At 42.7% G+C, this 17,398-nt stretch overlaps 1 protein-coding gene across 2 annotated transcripts in view; it reads left to right on the top strand.

Annotated features, from left to right (window-relative positions):
• The window catches only part of MMEL1 (membrane metalloendopeptidase like 1), a 1,016,153-nt gene that overhangs the window by 891,554 nt on the left and 107,201 nt on the right, over positions 1-17,398 (top strand). For both annotated transcript variants that reach the window (XM_086921554.1, XM_086921553.1), the window contains exon 16: positions 11,729-11,832. In XM_086921554.1, the coding sequence (XP_086777680.1) occupies positions 11,729-11,832 (104 nt within the window). The remainder of the gene's footprint in view (positions 1-11,728; positions 11,833-17,398) is intronic.

The raw sequence follows: 17,398 nt of genomic DNA, 5'->3' as shown, positions 1-17,398 counted from the left end.
ATAGTGTAATGTTTTAGGGTTTAGGGTAGTGTTGTAGTGTCTGTGTAGTGTTTTAGGTTTTAGGGTAGTGTTGTAGTGTTTGTGTAGGGTAGTGTTTTAGGGTTTAGGGTAGTGTTGTAGTGATTCTGTAGTGTAGTGTTTTGGGGTAGTGTCTGGGGGGTGCAGGGTAGTGTAGTGTTATTGTAAGGAGAGGACTGGGGGTCGGTGGAGGGTTGTGCAGGGGTAGGGTAGAGTCACTTACCTAGCAAACTTTAACCACGAGTATAGCTTTACCGCTCATGCCTTTGCATGGTAATGGCATGCGTGGTAAAAGCATAGTTGTGGTAACATTTTGTGATGTAATGGCATGTCGTTGTCATCGACATCGCGTAGTAATACCCGTGTTGTAATGGTACGCGTGGTATTGGTATGCGATGTAATGACATACATCCGATGAGGGGGAAACAGCGATTACAACGCGGCAGTGGTTCATTTGTAAAAAATAAATGAGCGACGGGGCTCTTGTCAGGAGGCAGCTTGCAGCACCCCATTTTTCCTGTCCGCGCTGTGTAAAACAGAACCAACTGCCAACCAAGAAAGTGGGTAGAGAATGTGGCGTAATGGGCAGAGCTGCTATCTTTGGCGCTGGGGAACAAGGTCGAATCTCGGCTACGGCCCAACATCCTGTGAATCTGGGCAAATCACTTAATCTCTCCATATTTGAATGTGTCTTCAACTGGTGCTCATGAAAAACACCGATGTTGATGATTAAGTGCCAGTGCTGAGCATCAGAAACCACCAGCTCAAATTAAGCATTGGTGTTGAGCAATTCATTGGCATCTTCAAACAATCTCGAAACTTTGTGAACATCCAGATTGTCATTTATTGATTGTGGATTTCTGCATGATAAAGGTTCATGGGGTAGTGCAGGAACTATGGCATTCTGCTGGATCTCTGTAAGTGGCATCCATGGGACATGTGTTTCACGTGGTTGCCTGAGAACAGAATAATCATGGATATACTGTTTTGAGATTATTTGGATGCATAGGTGAAAGACTGAAAGACTCAGTTCTGTGCTATCCTGCTCTTGACTTGACCATATCCAGCACACTGGGTAAGGAAAACGTCCTTCAAACTGATGCCGGAATCTCACTGTGCCTTTACAGCGCCGGAAAAAGAACGAATGGGTCTTTAGTACGCATTCTTTCATTACGCAAGTCGCATAACGACTTGCCTTAGGGGGGCACATTGGTGGAATGGTTTTGGATTTAAAGTCCAATAGCTTCCCTGCTGTTGCGCATATTGGAGTTGGAATAGTGAATTAACCTATTCCAAAATCCAGCACTCTATAACAACTTGCGTGCTGAACGAATGTGTACTAAAGACACATTCATTCTAGTGGTGGCGCTGTGAAGGCACAGCAAGATTCCGGGTTGCGGAATACCATCACACATTCACCGGGTACGTTTCCTGCATAGGAGACTCATGAAATGAGTCAACTGACTGTCTTGAGGCTGTATAAACAGCAAAAATACCATTTCCACTTTTACGAAAACCAGAGATAGGCTCCCAATCGTACTTAAAAGGAGCCAGAAACTCCACCCATCACCACAGGAACACTACCAGCAGAAAGAACCATTGATAAAGCCCCAAAGGCCAGAAAAAGTATCAGGGGGAAAGGAGGACTGGTCCTGTGTGCTAAGGGCGTTGTGCCAAAAAAGCTCCTGATGTAATCACACAGCAAAACCAAAGCAATACTTCGGTGGCGCATAACAATTCAAACCATGGAGAAAAAATTAAGATCTGCTCATGGAACTTCCATGGTTTTAGAGAAATGGGTCCAGACCGGGAAACTTTGTCCTTATTACAACATCATGATTTAATATTATTACAGAAAACTTGGAATACACAGTCAGCTCAAATTACAGGTTATGTAGAGCATCATACATTGACTGAAAAATACTCTAAATTTGGGCATCCAAGAGGAGATCTATCAATCTATGCCAAGGCAAAATACGACTGGTCCACTGAAGACCTAGACGTCGGAGAAAACTCGCTCCAAGTCTTAAAACTTACCGGCAAATTCCACTACAAAGATTTATCTTGGTAACTGATTCTCACAAACGTATACATACACCAGGAGAAACAACAGAAGAAAGAAAAACTCCTTTGCTTGGTGAATTTAATAAAGGCAAAGGTCCCACCAAGATTGCAAGCTGATAATTTCAGGGGACTTCAATTGCTGCCTTATCGGTAATAAATGAAGTAAAGGGAAAAGGAAAACAGACCCGGAAACTCGAGAGCAAAAGCAAGAGCTAGAAGCATTGAGTATAGAAATCTTAAATGGAAATACACCAAGAGATAGCCTGGCTGCTTTAACATACATGAGTGGAAACAGAAATTCAATCATTAACTTAATTCTAATAAGTAACAACCTCGTCAACACGATTGACTCCTTCTATATTTGCACACGCACAGAGAGCGATCACTTCCCTCAAATCTTGATGATTAACATCAAACTGGCCCCAACATGCAAAGTTACAACCTTAGTTGAATTCCCAGAAATCTTCAATCTTTGGAAACTAAAGTGGTATGGATCAGACACAAAAGCAATAATGGAAACAATTAAAGGTCACGTCAAGCAAACAGAGTTATTGAGAGAACAAGATGCAATCACAAACTGGGTGCAACTAGGTGACCTTCTCAATCCAAATTTTCCAGTCAAGCACGGACGTAGGCGGATCATCGGAACAAGGAACAAACCCTGGTTTCATAGGCAGCTAGGTGACCAAAAAAGATCGATCGCCAGAGAGGTGCAAAAACAGGTCCTAGCAGCAAAGAAGGAATTGACTAAAGACAAAAGTATGCTGAAAAAAATTAGGATTATATTTAGGAAATCATGCAGGGAAGCTAAGGCGGCCTACAGAGATTCAACTTGGAGTAAACTACTTTGGGCAAGTAAATTGCCAAACAGCAGGGATTTCTGGGGCATAATACATAATCTAACAAAGGGGACAAGACTCCAACAAAAACCAGGAATTAGCGGAGATACATGGAAAAAAACACATAAAAGAAAATATACAACCATACGGGTCATAACCACATTGATTCAGAAAGAAACGTGGATCATAGCCACACTTGTTCAGAAAGAAATGAGGAAGACGACTCACAAGAGCAAAAACTTAGAGTAAGGAAGATCGATGCCATATCACAAGCGAAGTTACACTTGGCTGCCGACCCCGGCATGTATCTCGAAGACCCAAATATCGTCACGAACGTGAAGACTCTAAGAGGAATAATAAAAAAGCTAAAAACAGAAGGAGCAGCAGGGCAGAATGGCATTCCAAATGCCCTATTCAAGCATGCTCCTGACTTTTGGGCAAAATACCTAACGCCCCTCTTCAATTATATTTTTAGGCAGAATAAGACAGCATATTCATGAAAAGGCAATGTAATCCAGCCAATCATCATAAATGGAAACTGCAATCAGCCTGAAAATTACAGACTAATATCCTTGATTGATGTAGAGGCTAAACTATATGCCATCCGTCTGACCTCCTGGTCCAACGTCAACGACGACGAGACACGCAAGGCCATGAACTCCATCCACTCAGGATCTACGTCAGACCCATGCCCTCACCACGTATTCAACAAAGCAGACGCAGCCATCACACCCCAACTACGGAAGGTCATCAACATCTCCTTCGAAACAGCGACATTCTCGGAAAGGTGGAAGCACGCCGCAATCAACGCCCTCCCCAAGAAACCAAAGGCGGACCCCAAGGATCTCAAGAACGTCCGGCCCATATCCCTGCTTCCGTACCCAGCAAAGGTCATAGAGAAAATTGTCAACAAGCAATTGGCCCGACACCTGGAAGACAACAACATATTGGACTCATCCCAGTCCGGATTCAGACGAAACCACAGCACCGAGACAGCCCTCATCGCCGCCACAGACGACATCAGGCGCCAACTAGACAACGGCGAAACATCAGCCCTCATCCTCCTGAACCTATCGGTCGCCTTCGACACGATCTGCCATCGCACTCTAAAGATACGCCTCCTAGAAGCCAGAATCCAAGAGAAGGCCCTCGACTGGACAATGTCCTTCCTCTCCGGAGGAACCCAGAGCGTACGCCTCCCAACCTTCCAATCCAAAACCACTGACGTCATCTGCAGCGTCCCCCAGGGCTCATCCCTCAGCCCGACGCTTTTCAACGTCTACATGGCCCACCCTCGTACGAGTGGCACGTCAGCACGACCTCAACATCATCTCCTATGCCGACGACACCCAGCTCATTCTCTCCCTCACCAAGGACCCACACACCGCCAAAACCAACCTCCACGAGGGAATGAAGGCCGTCGCCGACTGCATGAGGAGCAGCTGTCTGAAGCTGAACTCGGACAAAACGGAGGTACTCAACCTCAGACCCACCCCCTCAGCCTGGGACGAATCCTGGTGGCCGACCACACTGGGAACATCACCAACACCCACCAACCACACACGCAACCTAGGATTCATGCTCGACTCCTCCCTCTCCATGTCCAAACAGGTCAATGCCGTCTCCTCCTCCTGCTACAACACCCTCCGCATGCTCTGCAGGATCTACAAGTGGATCCTGACCGAAACAAGAAGAACAGTGACACAGGCCCTCGTCAGCAGCAGACTGGACTACGGCAACGCACTCTATGCAGGAATCCCAGCCAAACACCTATGACGACTACAACGCATCCGAAACGCCTCCGCCCGACTGATCGTCAACGTCCCCCGCTGCAGCCACATGACCCCCCACCTGAGAGACCTACACTGGCTCCCCTTCAAGCTCCTCACCCACGCACACAAAGCACTCCACAACACCGGACCAGCCTACCTGAACAGCAGACTCAGCTTCTACACCCCCACCCGCCAGCTCCACCAGCCTCGCCCTCGCCGCTGTCCCCCGCATCCAACGAACGACCTCCGGCGGCAGATCCTTCTCCTACCTCGCTGACAAGACCTGGAGCACCCTCCCCACCCACATACGGCAGACCCAAGATGTACTCACCTTCAGAAGACTCCTCAAGACCTGGCTCTTTGAGCAGTAGCAGCACCCCCCCCCCCCCTCAGCGCCTTGAGACCCTCACAGGTAAGTAGCACGCTCTACAAGTACTATGATTGATTGATTGATTGATATGCATCATGTTTATTAGTCCACCTTCAGGGTTGGACAGAGGAGACATGCGCAGTCCTGAAGTTTCAAATGGGCTTTAGGCCTGGGATGGGAACAACAGCAAACCTGGTTACCCTATCACTCCTAACAGAAAAAGCGATAAGAAGGAAAACACACCTATTTGCATGCTTTATAGATTTAAAGTCTGCATTTGACAGAGTGCCTCGAAACAGATTATGGGATAAATTAAAAACATAGGGTCTCCCTTTGCAAATTCTTGAAGCACAATGAAACCTGGGCTAGGGTAAAGTTCGGAGATGGGAGTACAATTACAGACAGGATCAGCACCGACCATGGCTTAAAACAGGGCTGCGTGTTGGCACACAGCCTTTTCAATTTAAATAGTAATCCTCCTTTTTTGGCAAAGGAGCAAATCCCTTACCTTCAATATGCAGACGACATCGTAGTGCTGATCCAAAGCCCGATTGGCTTACAAAGAGCAATAAACAACTTAAAATTATATTTGGATCAGGAAAGACTCAAATTAAATAAAGAGAAAACAAAGGTTGTGCGACTGGTCGACAACAGGAAGGGTTACTTTAAATGGTACATAAATTTTTACCAAGTGGAAGTAACAGATTCATACAAATATTTTGGCATTACTTTGGGCCGCGACTCGTCTCATAAAGCGCACATAAGGGCTCTGAGACCAAAAGCCCAATCATTAATTCTCGCATTCAATCTGTTGAATAAAAAACTCTGCTGCCTGGATTATACCCACCTCCTGAAAGTGATGGCAGCACAAACAATACCTATTTTAGCATATGGCTCGGAAACCTGGTGTGGTAAGGACGCAGAATTGATGAACGAGCTCGAGACCAAGGCGTACAAGGCTGTTTTCTGTCTTCCCAAATGTGCATCACCAGCCCAGCTCCGTTTAGAATTAGGAATTTCAAATCAGACACATCGAAGCATGAAAGCCTTTGTCAAATTGTCAAATTGTGCTGGAAGCTCTGCACATCCGAACCCGGATCACTAAGTAGCATATGTTGGGCTGAGATCAAGGCGGAGATGGCCCAAAAATCCATGGGGCGTTTCTTTAAGCAAATCTCTGGAGGAATTAGACATCCAAGAGCATTGGGAAAATGAGATGGACAGGGCAAATTTCAATAAGTCCTGTAATCTCTTTGCAAAGAAGAAATCTCTTTTAGAAGATACATGAATCTTGACCCAACGACGTCACGCATGGACAGTGATCAATTCATACACCTGCTTAAAGCCTCAAGCTTATCTAGCTTCTCACTTTCGTACAGTAATAAAAAGGAGTCTTATCAGATATCGCTTAGGAATGCAAGAGTCGAGGGATCTTGTGCCAACATGGAAAAGGACATTTCAATCATCAAATTGCCGCCTATGTGGGAACTTTAATGAAACTTTAATGCATTTGTTGTGCGTGTGCTCAAGTGTCAGCGATCAAAGAAAGATTCATCTGAATTATTTTTTTAATGTTTTAAAAATTCGATAATGCAGACAGGCGGTGATCCGCTGGATGGAGGGCAATTCAACCATCTTGTCCAGTCGTGGAGTAAAAATGTTCGCCCAAGTAAAGAAACTCCTCCAGGAAGAGGACCCAGAATCCTGTTACGGGAACCGTTCCATTTCACCTTTAGGAACAAGGAAGTAACGAAGAACATAAAATGAAACAGATGTAATTCACAAGCAGAGGACACAAGACGTTTCAGTTTAATGAAATAATATTAAATATTATTATAGTTCACGATAATATTTGCATTCTTCAAAAACTGAAAGCTATTTTAAGACACCTGCATTTTAAAAAGATTAATCAATTCCATACCCGGCTTGAAAGAGCAACTACTTCACAAACATTTATAGTTGTATTTATGATACAAAGTTTTTTAAATGAATTGCATAACTTGTTGCTTATGTTTTTACAAACTGTAATGGTTTTAATTAACCAATACAAATAAAGTTTTTGATTTGAATTGAGTCAACTGACCGAAGCTTTCCTTTATTTTTAAATGAGTTGCTCTGGAGCAGATTACTTGACTCTGATGGCGATAGTAATTAACACGCAAACAAAATATTTTCTCATAAGGGCGACTACCATCATCATGTTAAGGCATCAACATGGCTAACTGTTGGTGGAACCTGATTAATAGTCATAGAGTAAAGACCATTATGCCTGTGTTTAACTTGAAGGGCTGGACCTCCATTGTAAATATATGTAGTCTGTCTTAAATGGAAACCCTCACTTGCTTGGCTTGAAGTGTTGGGGCTCCTGCAATGTATGAGCAGCCCCAAGAAGGTGGGTTATGTTATGTTATATTCGCATCCACTGAGCATTCTTGGCACTGTTTGTGAACATAAAAGATTAAGATGCCTGGTTGCACTTTATTTCATAAAATAACTGCCTGATCTTCTAGTGTGTTTTTCGGTAGCAACATTTTTGTGGGCCTGCATAAAAAAAGGAAGCAGTGGAGCGTTTAAATGGCGGTGGTGTTTTTATGACTAATTTTACTGTAAATGTATTATATGTTATTATGTATTTTATTCTATATTTTAACCGGTAACTATTCCTCATATACTTGATACTTTATAAGGAATTCCTATTATGGTCTTTTAATTAATTTGTACTGGAATTCTATGTAGACTTTTGTACCTTACATGTGCTTTTATGATCTAAATTTTAGAAGTTATAAACTCTATAACTCTATAAATGTTGCATCATCATCATCAAGTTCAAATAAAGTTTTATTGATTGATTGATTAAGAACTAAAGAAGATCGAAAATGCAAACAAAACAAACCCTAAGAAATATATACAAAAAATAAACTAGGACAGAGATGCACCAGTAAAGAAAGGCGGGCTTTGAGTTTCTGATGGAATGCAGACTTAGTGGAAGCAGATCATAGATTTAAAGGGAGAGAGTTCTAATCCACTGCTTCAGTAACAGAGAAGGCTCTATCCCCAAAGGTCCCAGCAGCATCACTGGTAGCTGATGCTCACCAATCTACAGAGTCAGACTCTGTAAAAACATGGCACAGAACGTTTGCACATTTCGACGAAATCTCAACAATGGATATCTGGGAAAGTCAGATTGTCCAAATGATTTGTGCTGAAGAAAACTTTCTGTTAAAAAAGGCATGTTTACTACTCTAATAAAACCTCAATGTTTACCAAAGTATTATACTTTATTTTCCAAAGCTAAAACATTGCCCAGACATTGCATTCTTTTAATCACATTCTGGTGGTATCTGTAGTTGGTACCCACACCGGTTATCAAGCGTAAACATTCCCTGTACATCAATACTATCCTTTGAGAGCCTGCAAGGAGATTCTTATCATTCAGTGAGCTCACAGTTCTTGAGGTTTCCAGAACAAGCATTACTTTTTACAGTGGTTTTCTAGTTGCCCCAGAGATCTAGCCTGACAACGGGGTTGTGGTTTAGGCTGAGTAATAGTTTATGCTGTGCTTGTATAGTGACTTACTGTTAGCAGAGGTAAGGAAGGGTGCACAAGAGAAGAGGATTCTGAAGAGAAGGAGCATGCTTTATATCTCAGGTCCTATACCTGTAAGGAGCACTTAGGTACATGCCATGTCCCACAAATACGTTTTAGATAGAAAGTGGCCACTTAGGGGCTTCTTAATAAATCTTTCGAACTGCACAGCACAGTAAGCCACCCTCCTGCTCTGCGCTAAGGGAAACGGCAGGAATGTGCTGTATTTAATATTATATGGCACATTCCTGTCCTTCCCTTTCACTGGTGCACAATGTGCTGCCTAGCGCTAACGCAGGCACCCTTACACCATGGTGCAAGGGTGTCTGCATTGCAGACAGGATTGTTTTAGTACAGGAAGGGCCACCTTCCGGCATAAAAACAATCTTCTGAAGCAATTACCTCTTTCTATGTGTACTGCAGAATGCATCCCACATTGAAAAAGGAAAAACGAGGAGAAATAAAGATATTTTTCCTCGTTAGGTCTCAAGTGTGAAAGAGGTATAGCATTCCCATAGCATTCCCACACACTCCCAGGTCTACCAGTAATGGTAAATCTGAGAATGCACCAAAATCTATGGGAGAATGCTTGGGAACACCCACGCTCGACCCATGGAACACATCCGTGGGGCAGAGAACCCCTATGCAGCGGTTTGTGCTGCGTTCGTCTAGATTTATCAAGACCACTCAGGGGCAAAGTGGCTTACGTGGCTTCATAAATCTAACTTTAGTGTTGCACCGCCCTTGTGCCCCGTTGCATGGGTGCAACACTATGATAAATTTGGCACTATATTACTATCCACAGCTAAAGGTAACCAATATAAGAACTCTTTGATCCTAGTCATGCTTTGTTAATCCTCTAGAAGTATTTATGTTTCTTGCTAAAAGAGTGAAGCAAGTTAAACATAAATTACAATGAGTGGGGTGAATCTATTGACAGAATAGGTAATTCCTATTCTTAACTCCTTCTCCCCAGTATGGGACACTATATGATTTATGATGTGTCTCAGGCGGTAGTGCGACATCTAAATCCTCATTATTTCCCAAAGTGATATGATGACAGCAAGTTAAACACCCAGGGCACATAAGGGCATTATAATAGCTCATTGACAAGTCATCTACGCATGTATGATAAGGTTTCGGCCCAAGTGTTCTATTGAGTGACCAGAAAACTGCTCTTATCTTAATTTAAAAGTGCAGAATTATACCCTAGGCGTAGGATTCGTCCATTTGTAAATGCAGTTATATGGCATAAGAGTTTGTAGGAAGCTGAAAGTTGTTATAGCTGCATGCTATTGGAGTAGGACTATAGTGAGAGAGTGAAGGAATCATAAGAGACTGACGTAAGAGTAAGAGACTGAAGTTTGTGTAGGAGATTAGTAGATTCAGTGGGTCTAGTAGAATGGAGTATAAGTAGAAGAATATATTAGACGTGGAGTAAATGTGGAGATCACACGATATGTAAGAGACTGTAGTAAGCATAGCTGTTTGAAGGTATGGTTAGGAGTCTTCTGAAGGTGCATTTATGAGTGAAGTAGAGTTATTTGGGTGGAAAAGACTGCAGTAGGTGTAGCAGACTTTAATAAGTATAGGTGACTGAGATAGTTGTTTGAAACACTTCTTGATATAGGTGTCTATAGGATTCAAAGAAAATCTATTAGGTGTAGTAGACTTAACTCAAAGCAGATGATGCTTGTAGTTGTGGAGCATATAGTGACTGTAGGAGACTGCTATAGGGTTAGGATACCACAGCAAATTTAGGAATTTGTGAGATTCAATAGGTCTAATAAACTGCTACAACTGATAAAAGTATAAGAGATGTAAGCAGTAATAAAATACTCTTGTAGCTATAGAGAACTTCAAATGTATAGTAACAGCTGTCACTGGAAGAGTTTGCAGTAAAAAAAATGTTTTTAAAAGGAAGAGTTTGCAGTCGTTGTTAGAAAGTCTAGTATTCATAGTTGGTATAAGAGTGTATCAGGTCCAATGGTGTAGGAGACTGTAGTAAGTGAAAGAGGTTGTTGGAGGTTGCCATGAATGAATGAAACTATAGACATTGTAGGAGGCTGCAGTATTTGTAGCAGTGCTAAAGACCGGTAGGTGTTGAAGACTTTGAGCTAGGCCATAGCAAATTATCCACTACTTTCAGGAAAATGAAGGAAGCATAACATACAAGCTTTCAATTGCAGAGTGAGTTGCAAGGGTCCGATTCACAAAAAATATTCATAGATCTACAACTTAGCCCGTACTCTGGGTGCAGATATACAAGTCTTGAGAATTCACAAAAGTTCCCAGAAGTATGCCTAGAAAGTTGACCCAATCATAGTTTTCCAACCCTGATACTAGTATTATTTTGTGACATTGGTTATTTCCCCAGATTGGAATTGTTCACAGACTACAACTGTGCAACAGAGAAATACAACCCGCTGTGCAAAAGCCCATTTTTTGTCCCCTGTGGAGAAATCCTTTTACCCTAAACCCCCACATTTCCACAAACTTTGGGACTGTTACTTTTTCCTTCGCTTCTTGAAAGGAGATTTTGTCAAGCCCTATACTGGAGTAAACCCTCAAGCATTTGCAGGTTGAGAAAGAATCAGAAAGGAATCTGTGAATGGGAAGAAACTCGCACTTAGGAACCTACTCTCTGAAAATTTATATTGCTAGGACACTCCTTTGAATACAGCGATTAGGAAAAGCTTGACATAGTGTGAGATTGTAGGAGTTGTAGGAGACTACAGAGGATAGAGTGGGCTTACGTGTAAGAGCCTGCTTTAGATGTAGTAGAGTACAAAAGATAGTACTAAGTACAGACGAGGTTAGTGTAGGAAACTGCAGAAAAATGAGGAAGACTGCAGTAGATTTTGAAGAGCATTGCAGGTCCCTCCAGGTTTCATAGGTTTCTGCTTCTTGTTTGAACAACTGCAGTGCTTTACATAATTGAAACAGTTCTGTTGTTTTACAGTTTGCCTACAGGTTTTGAGCGAAAATTTGATGCAAGTGTTAATTTCTAATGGTCATTTGAAAAATATGCATATAAAATTAAGGTGATTTTTTTTAAAGACATTTGTTTTATTTTTCAGCTAAACTTCAGCGAACACAAGTACTTCGAAAACATTCTAGAGAACCTGCAGGCCGGAGCTCGGAAAAGCTTGAAGAAGCTCAGAGAGAAAGTTGACCAAGAGGCGTATGTATTCTAAATACATATTGTTGCAAGTTGTAGTAGTTGAGGAGATGTGAAACTGTAGCAATCAGACTGAGGAGAAGCCAAAAAGAATGCACAATGTTTAGTCAATGTTTAACCTCATGTTTCAAATCTGCGGTGAAGTCAACACTATTCCACCAAACATTCCCCTTCATCGTACAGTACTTGTCCACACCGTTCTTGGTATTGCCAAATGGTTTGCTTTGACAGACCACCCAGTTAGGAGGAAGACTAGTAAGAAGTGGGGAACGGCTGCCATTATTCCCTATCCCTCTATTCTTTTTCAGGGTTCCGGACTTGTGCTGTAACATTTGGATATAGAGTTTAAAACAAGCTGCTATGTTTATTAATGATGAGAAAGCTAATATGGCTAAACCCATCTTGGGTCTGCCATTTTCCTGTTTCATTTTCAGGTGTCTTTTAAACAATTCTCTGAAACAGGTCTTCTCCTATGTGGGTCTCCAATTGAGTTTGTTGCCCAGGATTGGACATCGCAAATACTTCTCACGTGTCTGTTCGGAGGCATGGGTCAATGCACACTATGACTTTCCAAACTTTGTAAAGTTCTGTCAAATAAACTACTACAAACCAGTAAAAGCTCAGCACGCATCATATCAATCCAGAGAATATTTATGATATAAAGTCAGACATTCCTTCACTGCTTTTCCTTCATTGTATATTCTTTAAATGATACCATTAGATGTATAGTTATGCTCATGGAACTTCTACTGTGACCTCTAGAGCAGTTTGTAGGTTTGAAAGTTGATGGCGCAGAATCAGTCTATAATCGTTCCCTAGTTGGATTAAATGAGCATTCACTTTGATGACTATAACACCTATTATTTACATACATATGTGCCTCCAAGGTTGTGGTCTATGTAAACTGGTTCATTATTTTTATTGTGATGACACCCCTTAGGTTCTTTCTGGGGCGTCTTTCTTATCATAATCCTTCCCCAATGCTGGTGCTAGTGCTCTAAGACCTTTTTCAAAGGAAACCTCCTACTTCAACGTTTGTTGTATGTCCTCCCTGCACTAAGTATGCAGTGTAGAGCTGCAAAGTTTATTTTGAAAAGGTACTTTAGTCTCATCACACATTGACCGCCAACGCATTGGATATAATGCTAGTTCCTCTGTGCATGCTCGGCAGTTCCCCCGGGCAGAAGCCAATTCTTGATCCCATAACACTCAGGCAGGTAGAGGCTAGCCACAGAGCCAATAGATTACCACCCATAAGCATCAGAGAAAAATCTAGCCTAACCAGAGAGAAATCTACTCTAACCAGACTTACTCAGCTGCTAGGTGAGCTTTGGGAATAATTACAATACAGTTAGAAGTGGTATCAACCTGCATTTGGGTCATCGTTAACATGGTTAATCAGGCACCATCAGCTCTGTTTCAAATTACCTCTTCTGGAAATTGTTCCAATCTGCAAGAATTAAGATCATATTCATAGCATAGCAGAGATGGATTATGAGATGAGTTGTTCATTGATAGAGTGTACCGCGTTCAGTGCTTGTGAAGCAAGACAGGAGGTACACAAATTTGGAGTTGGTATCAAAGCCCAAAACTGTCCGTCGTGTTTGGGCACCTGTGCATGACTGCTAGAAATTCATCAATAAGTGATTGATTGGCACTGATGACATCAGGACTCTGTGGACTTTAAGGATAAATATTTCTTTTAATTAATTGTCCTGGAAATCAGGGCAGGAGGAGAGTGGGAAGGTACCTCTCAATTTGTTTTTGACACAGGAAGTCAGCTTTTTTCCCCATGAATACATTAAGCTTTGTCGCCCATCAAATCATTCACTCTGATACTCAGGAACTTCATCTCCTTGTTCCTGCAGGCATTATTAACTCTGGTTTTTTCAGGACATCAACAGCAGAGGCCACATTTGGAGCCTGTAGACAACAGGATCACAGCTCCTTTGGGTTTCATGAAAGTGGTAGCAAGGGCAGGCGAAAACAAGCAATGGCAAAGCCAGTCAGTCTCATTTACCTTTACATACAAGTGAGGCTGATTAGCATGGCCAGTGCTTATTTAAAGTAGCCTTCAAGGTCTTTCAAGATCAATGTTGAATCTTCCACATTCCTACTGCAGTTTTTCATGTGATTTCTAGGTGACATTAAAAAGCAGTAAACTTGCGCTGCTTAAAAGTGGCTTTCTTGCCAATGCTGCGTTCAGATCAATCTAAATGGCAAATCTACTAAAGCCAGCACCATAAAACTCATGTGAGTGGGTAAGACACAGAAAGGGAGGAAAGCGGAAAATGGCAGCAATGCAACCAAGACTGATCAGAAAGTTATCCAATCTAGAGCAAGGATTGACTCTGTGAAGTACTGTATACAGGGCTGTTTTATACAGAGAGCTGGAGCTGTCTATAGCCAGACTGTAAACAGGTTATTTTGAAGCAAATATGGTCAAATGCTGTGCATTGTTCCTCTGTCTAGTGTTGGACTGGGAAATGTATCTTGTATCTTGTTTTTATGAATGGTATTTATTAAGGTGTTGAGTATTGAAGGAGTCTGTATGACTCGTGATGACTTCAGGCCTCAACCCACAATGATTCTCAACGCATCGACCATCTTCATAAACTATTTGTCAGTGTTGGACCGGCTTTTATGGCAGAATGGCAGTCTGTCTGCTATTTGGGCCCGGTTGAAAGAGGAGGGTGTGGTCTATCCCTGTGAGCTGAGATGGAAGCAAAAAAGAAAAAACAGCTCATTCATTGGCCCTTTGAAGCTGACCCATCTGTCAACACCAGACTGTCCGAAAGGCCAATCAAACACTGCTGTCCTCCTTGGACTCTAAGCAACTATGCAATGAATTAATTAAAAGTTAGAGCCCAGCTCCTGCAAATATGGTGAGAACTGTGATTCTGACTTCTCACACAAAGGTGGAGGATAGCGCCCTCTCTTTTATGGGGACTCTTGTAAAGTCTCTCGTCTTTAAAGATGGCAGTGGTTTCAGTGAGACTTCTTAAGTGCCTTCAAATGCCTACAGTTATTCATCAATGAAGAAAGTAAGTGATTACTTTAACTACTGTAGATGCGCTTTGATAGTTCCTCCCTCTAGTAGACATGAACAGACACTGCTCCATGTGCCATTCCTATATGCCAGGGTTCGTCAAAGTCAGTCCTGGAGGGCCGGATCCATCCCAGATTTTTAAGATAATTACATTTATCTAAATGGGGTATGGTCAAATTCTGGCATGGATTCGGCCCTCCGGAACTGACTCTTGTGAATCCTGCTATATGCAATTATAAAACAAATGCAGCAGGTACTGAGTAGTTCTTTATACCCCCTTACATGTGTCATAATCCAGCTCTGCAGCCTATTTAGGTGGTAAGTGATCATGTACATTCCTTTCAACCACTTCTTTAACATTTAGAAGACCGAAATCTCACATGGTTAAAACAGAGGCAGTCATAATCCTTCACTATATCTATGAGAAACTGCACAAATATTTTCAAATTACTGGAATAAAAAGAGGTCAAATCTGGGGGAAACCCTTAACAAATCCATGGTAACGACAGTAAAAATATATGCTACTGTTTCTAAATGTAAAGGTTAAATTATTCAATAAAAGGTATTAAAAAAAGCAGTCAATGTATTTTATTATTTTCATCCTTCCTGAACTTTGGATATGAAGCTAGAGGAAATATATTGAGACAGTTTCATCATGCCCCTCCTGACTAAGCCCTCCTTGCTTTCTCGTGTCAATCTCTATATCATCTCCTTAAATGTCGACTTAGCCTCCTCTCTCCTTTCTGTGCTTGTGACCCTAGAAGAAACCAGCGAGGCTCCCAGAAATAGGTTTGTAGAACAGGGGAGAGCCCACTGGGTCAGTGAAAGATGCTGGCTGGGCCGCTACCTACAACAATTCAAGAGCCAATTCACACAGCTATTTACGTTTGTAAGTTTAGCCGCAAATAGCATTTTGTACTGGCACAGAATCACTTTTCCAATTCAGAAAAGCAGGTTTTATAGTTGTAAAGGGATTTACTAACAGAGAGGTCCTGTGTACGTGACTTTCCTTCTGATGGTGGGGAGTGGGAGTTCGAGAACAGGAAGGCCCTGGACGTTTGGGAACTGCCAGAAACTTAATGTGTGGTTGTTTACAAAGCATTTCCCGAAAGTTAATCACTGGAAAAAGTCAGGCTTTTAGTCAAGGGCAGACGTCAATTCCTTTCCATGTTGGATCTGGCAAAAGAATATCCTTAAGAGTTGGAGAGCACGTGGTAGGTGGAGGGGTTCCACCACTGGGAGTAATGTTTTTTTCCCTGCAGAAAAGATTTTCTGATGCAACAGCAGTAGGCCAGGAAACATGCATTTGTCTCAGTTTCCAGGTCTGTGTCTGGAAACCTCTGTGAGTCCCAAACAGTCGTAAATCTGCACACATGCGAGGACTTACAAAGGAAGGTTGAAGAGTGATAGTTTTTTTATGTGTGTATCAGGGCTTCAGTGGGCTCAGCCATTGCTCATCCCTTCCTCTGACTGAACTGACTTAAAATTCCAATAAAGTACTACCCCAGTGGCAACGCTGCTGTTGGACAGTGTTGAAAGGTGTCAGTGGCCCAGCCTCATGGCCTTTTCACTATTCCTTCTACAAATCTTCCTTAAGTTATCCTGATGTGCTCACAATGTCATCATTTCCATATCATTTGCGAATTAAGACGTGCAGAAAGTTCTGCACAACAAGTTAGAACAGCTCCTACTTATATGTCATCATCAGTGTACAGAACGGGCCTAAGAAAGGCAGCCACGGTCCGTGCAGGTAACCAGGTGCGCAATGCCCATTCGGCTCAAAGGGCTTCAGGCCCCTCCACCCCCTGTCGTGTCTGGCAACCCGGGCTGAGACAGCTTCCCGGGCACACACACAGCCGCACCTGAGGACTTCACAGGTCTTTAAAAGGCCATTTGCTCCTTAATGGGGCTTTGCTGTTTTTTCACTCCTTCTTGAGCCCCTGCATCTCCACGCTGCCTGTTGCTGGAAGAATTAGCCCCCCTCAAATTTTTTTCTTAGGCTTCCCGAAATTTGGCTCTAGTTGTGCCTCTGCAGGTAACAGCAGAGGGGTCGTTTATGGGGAGATTCCGAGGGACGATGCAGAGGGGAAATTAATTATTTATTTAGTTTTCTCTCTGCATCGTCCCTCGGATTCCTCCCTTACACGGCCCCACCGCTCCACCACTGTTACATGCACAGACCGCGGCTGAAGAAAGGTATGGTGCTAAATTGAGACTCCATCTTTTAACAAACTTTGCTTAGTGCAGACCCTGCACTCCCAGAGCCCCCCTATCCTGGACAGTATCATTTCACCCCATTTGCCATCACAATCTCTTTGATCAGCCAACCTCAATCTGGCCTCTGTTCCCTGTGTCAAGATAGGAAGAGCAGGAGTTTGCTCCTTTCGAATGTTGACTCAACCTTATGGAGCAAATTCCCTCTCTCCCTCAGGAAGATCCAGAACCATCGGTACTTTAGGAAATCCCTTAAGACCTGGCTCATCCCCAATTAGCTCCCTCTACACATGCCCCCCTTGGTGC

The sequence above is a fragment of the Lissotriton vulgaris genome, chromosome 5 (genome assembly GCF_964263255.1).
Source record: "Lissotriton vulgaris chromosome 5, aLisVul1.2, whole genome shotgun sequence".
Taxonomy (NCBI): domain Eukaryota; kingdom Metazoa; phylum Chordata; class Amphibia; order Caudata; family Salamandridae; genus Lissotriton; species Lissotriton vulgaris.
Note: the sequence above shows the minus strand (reverse complement) of the source record. Positions and strands in the feature narration are given on the sequence as shown.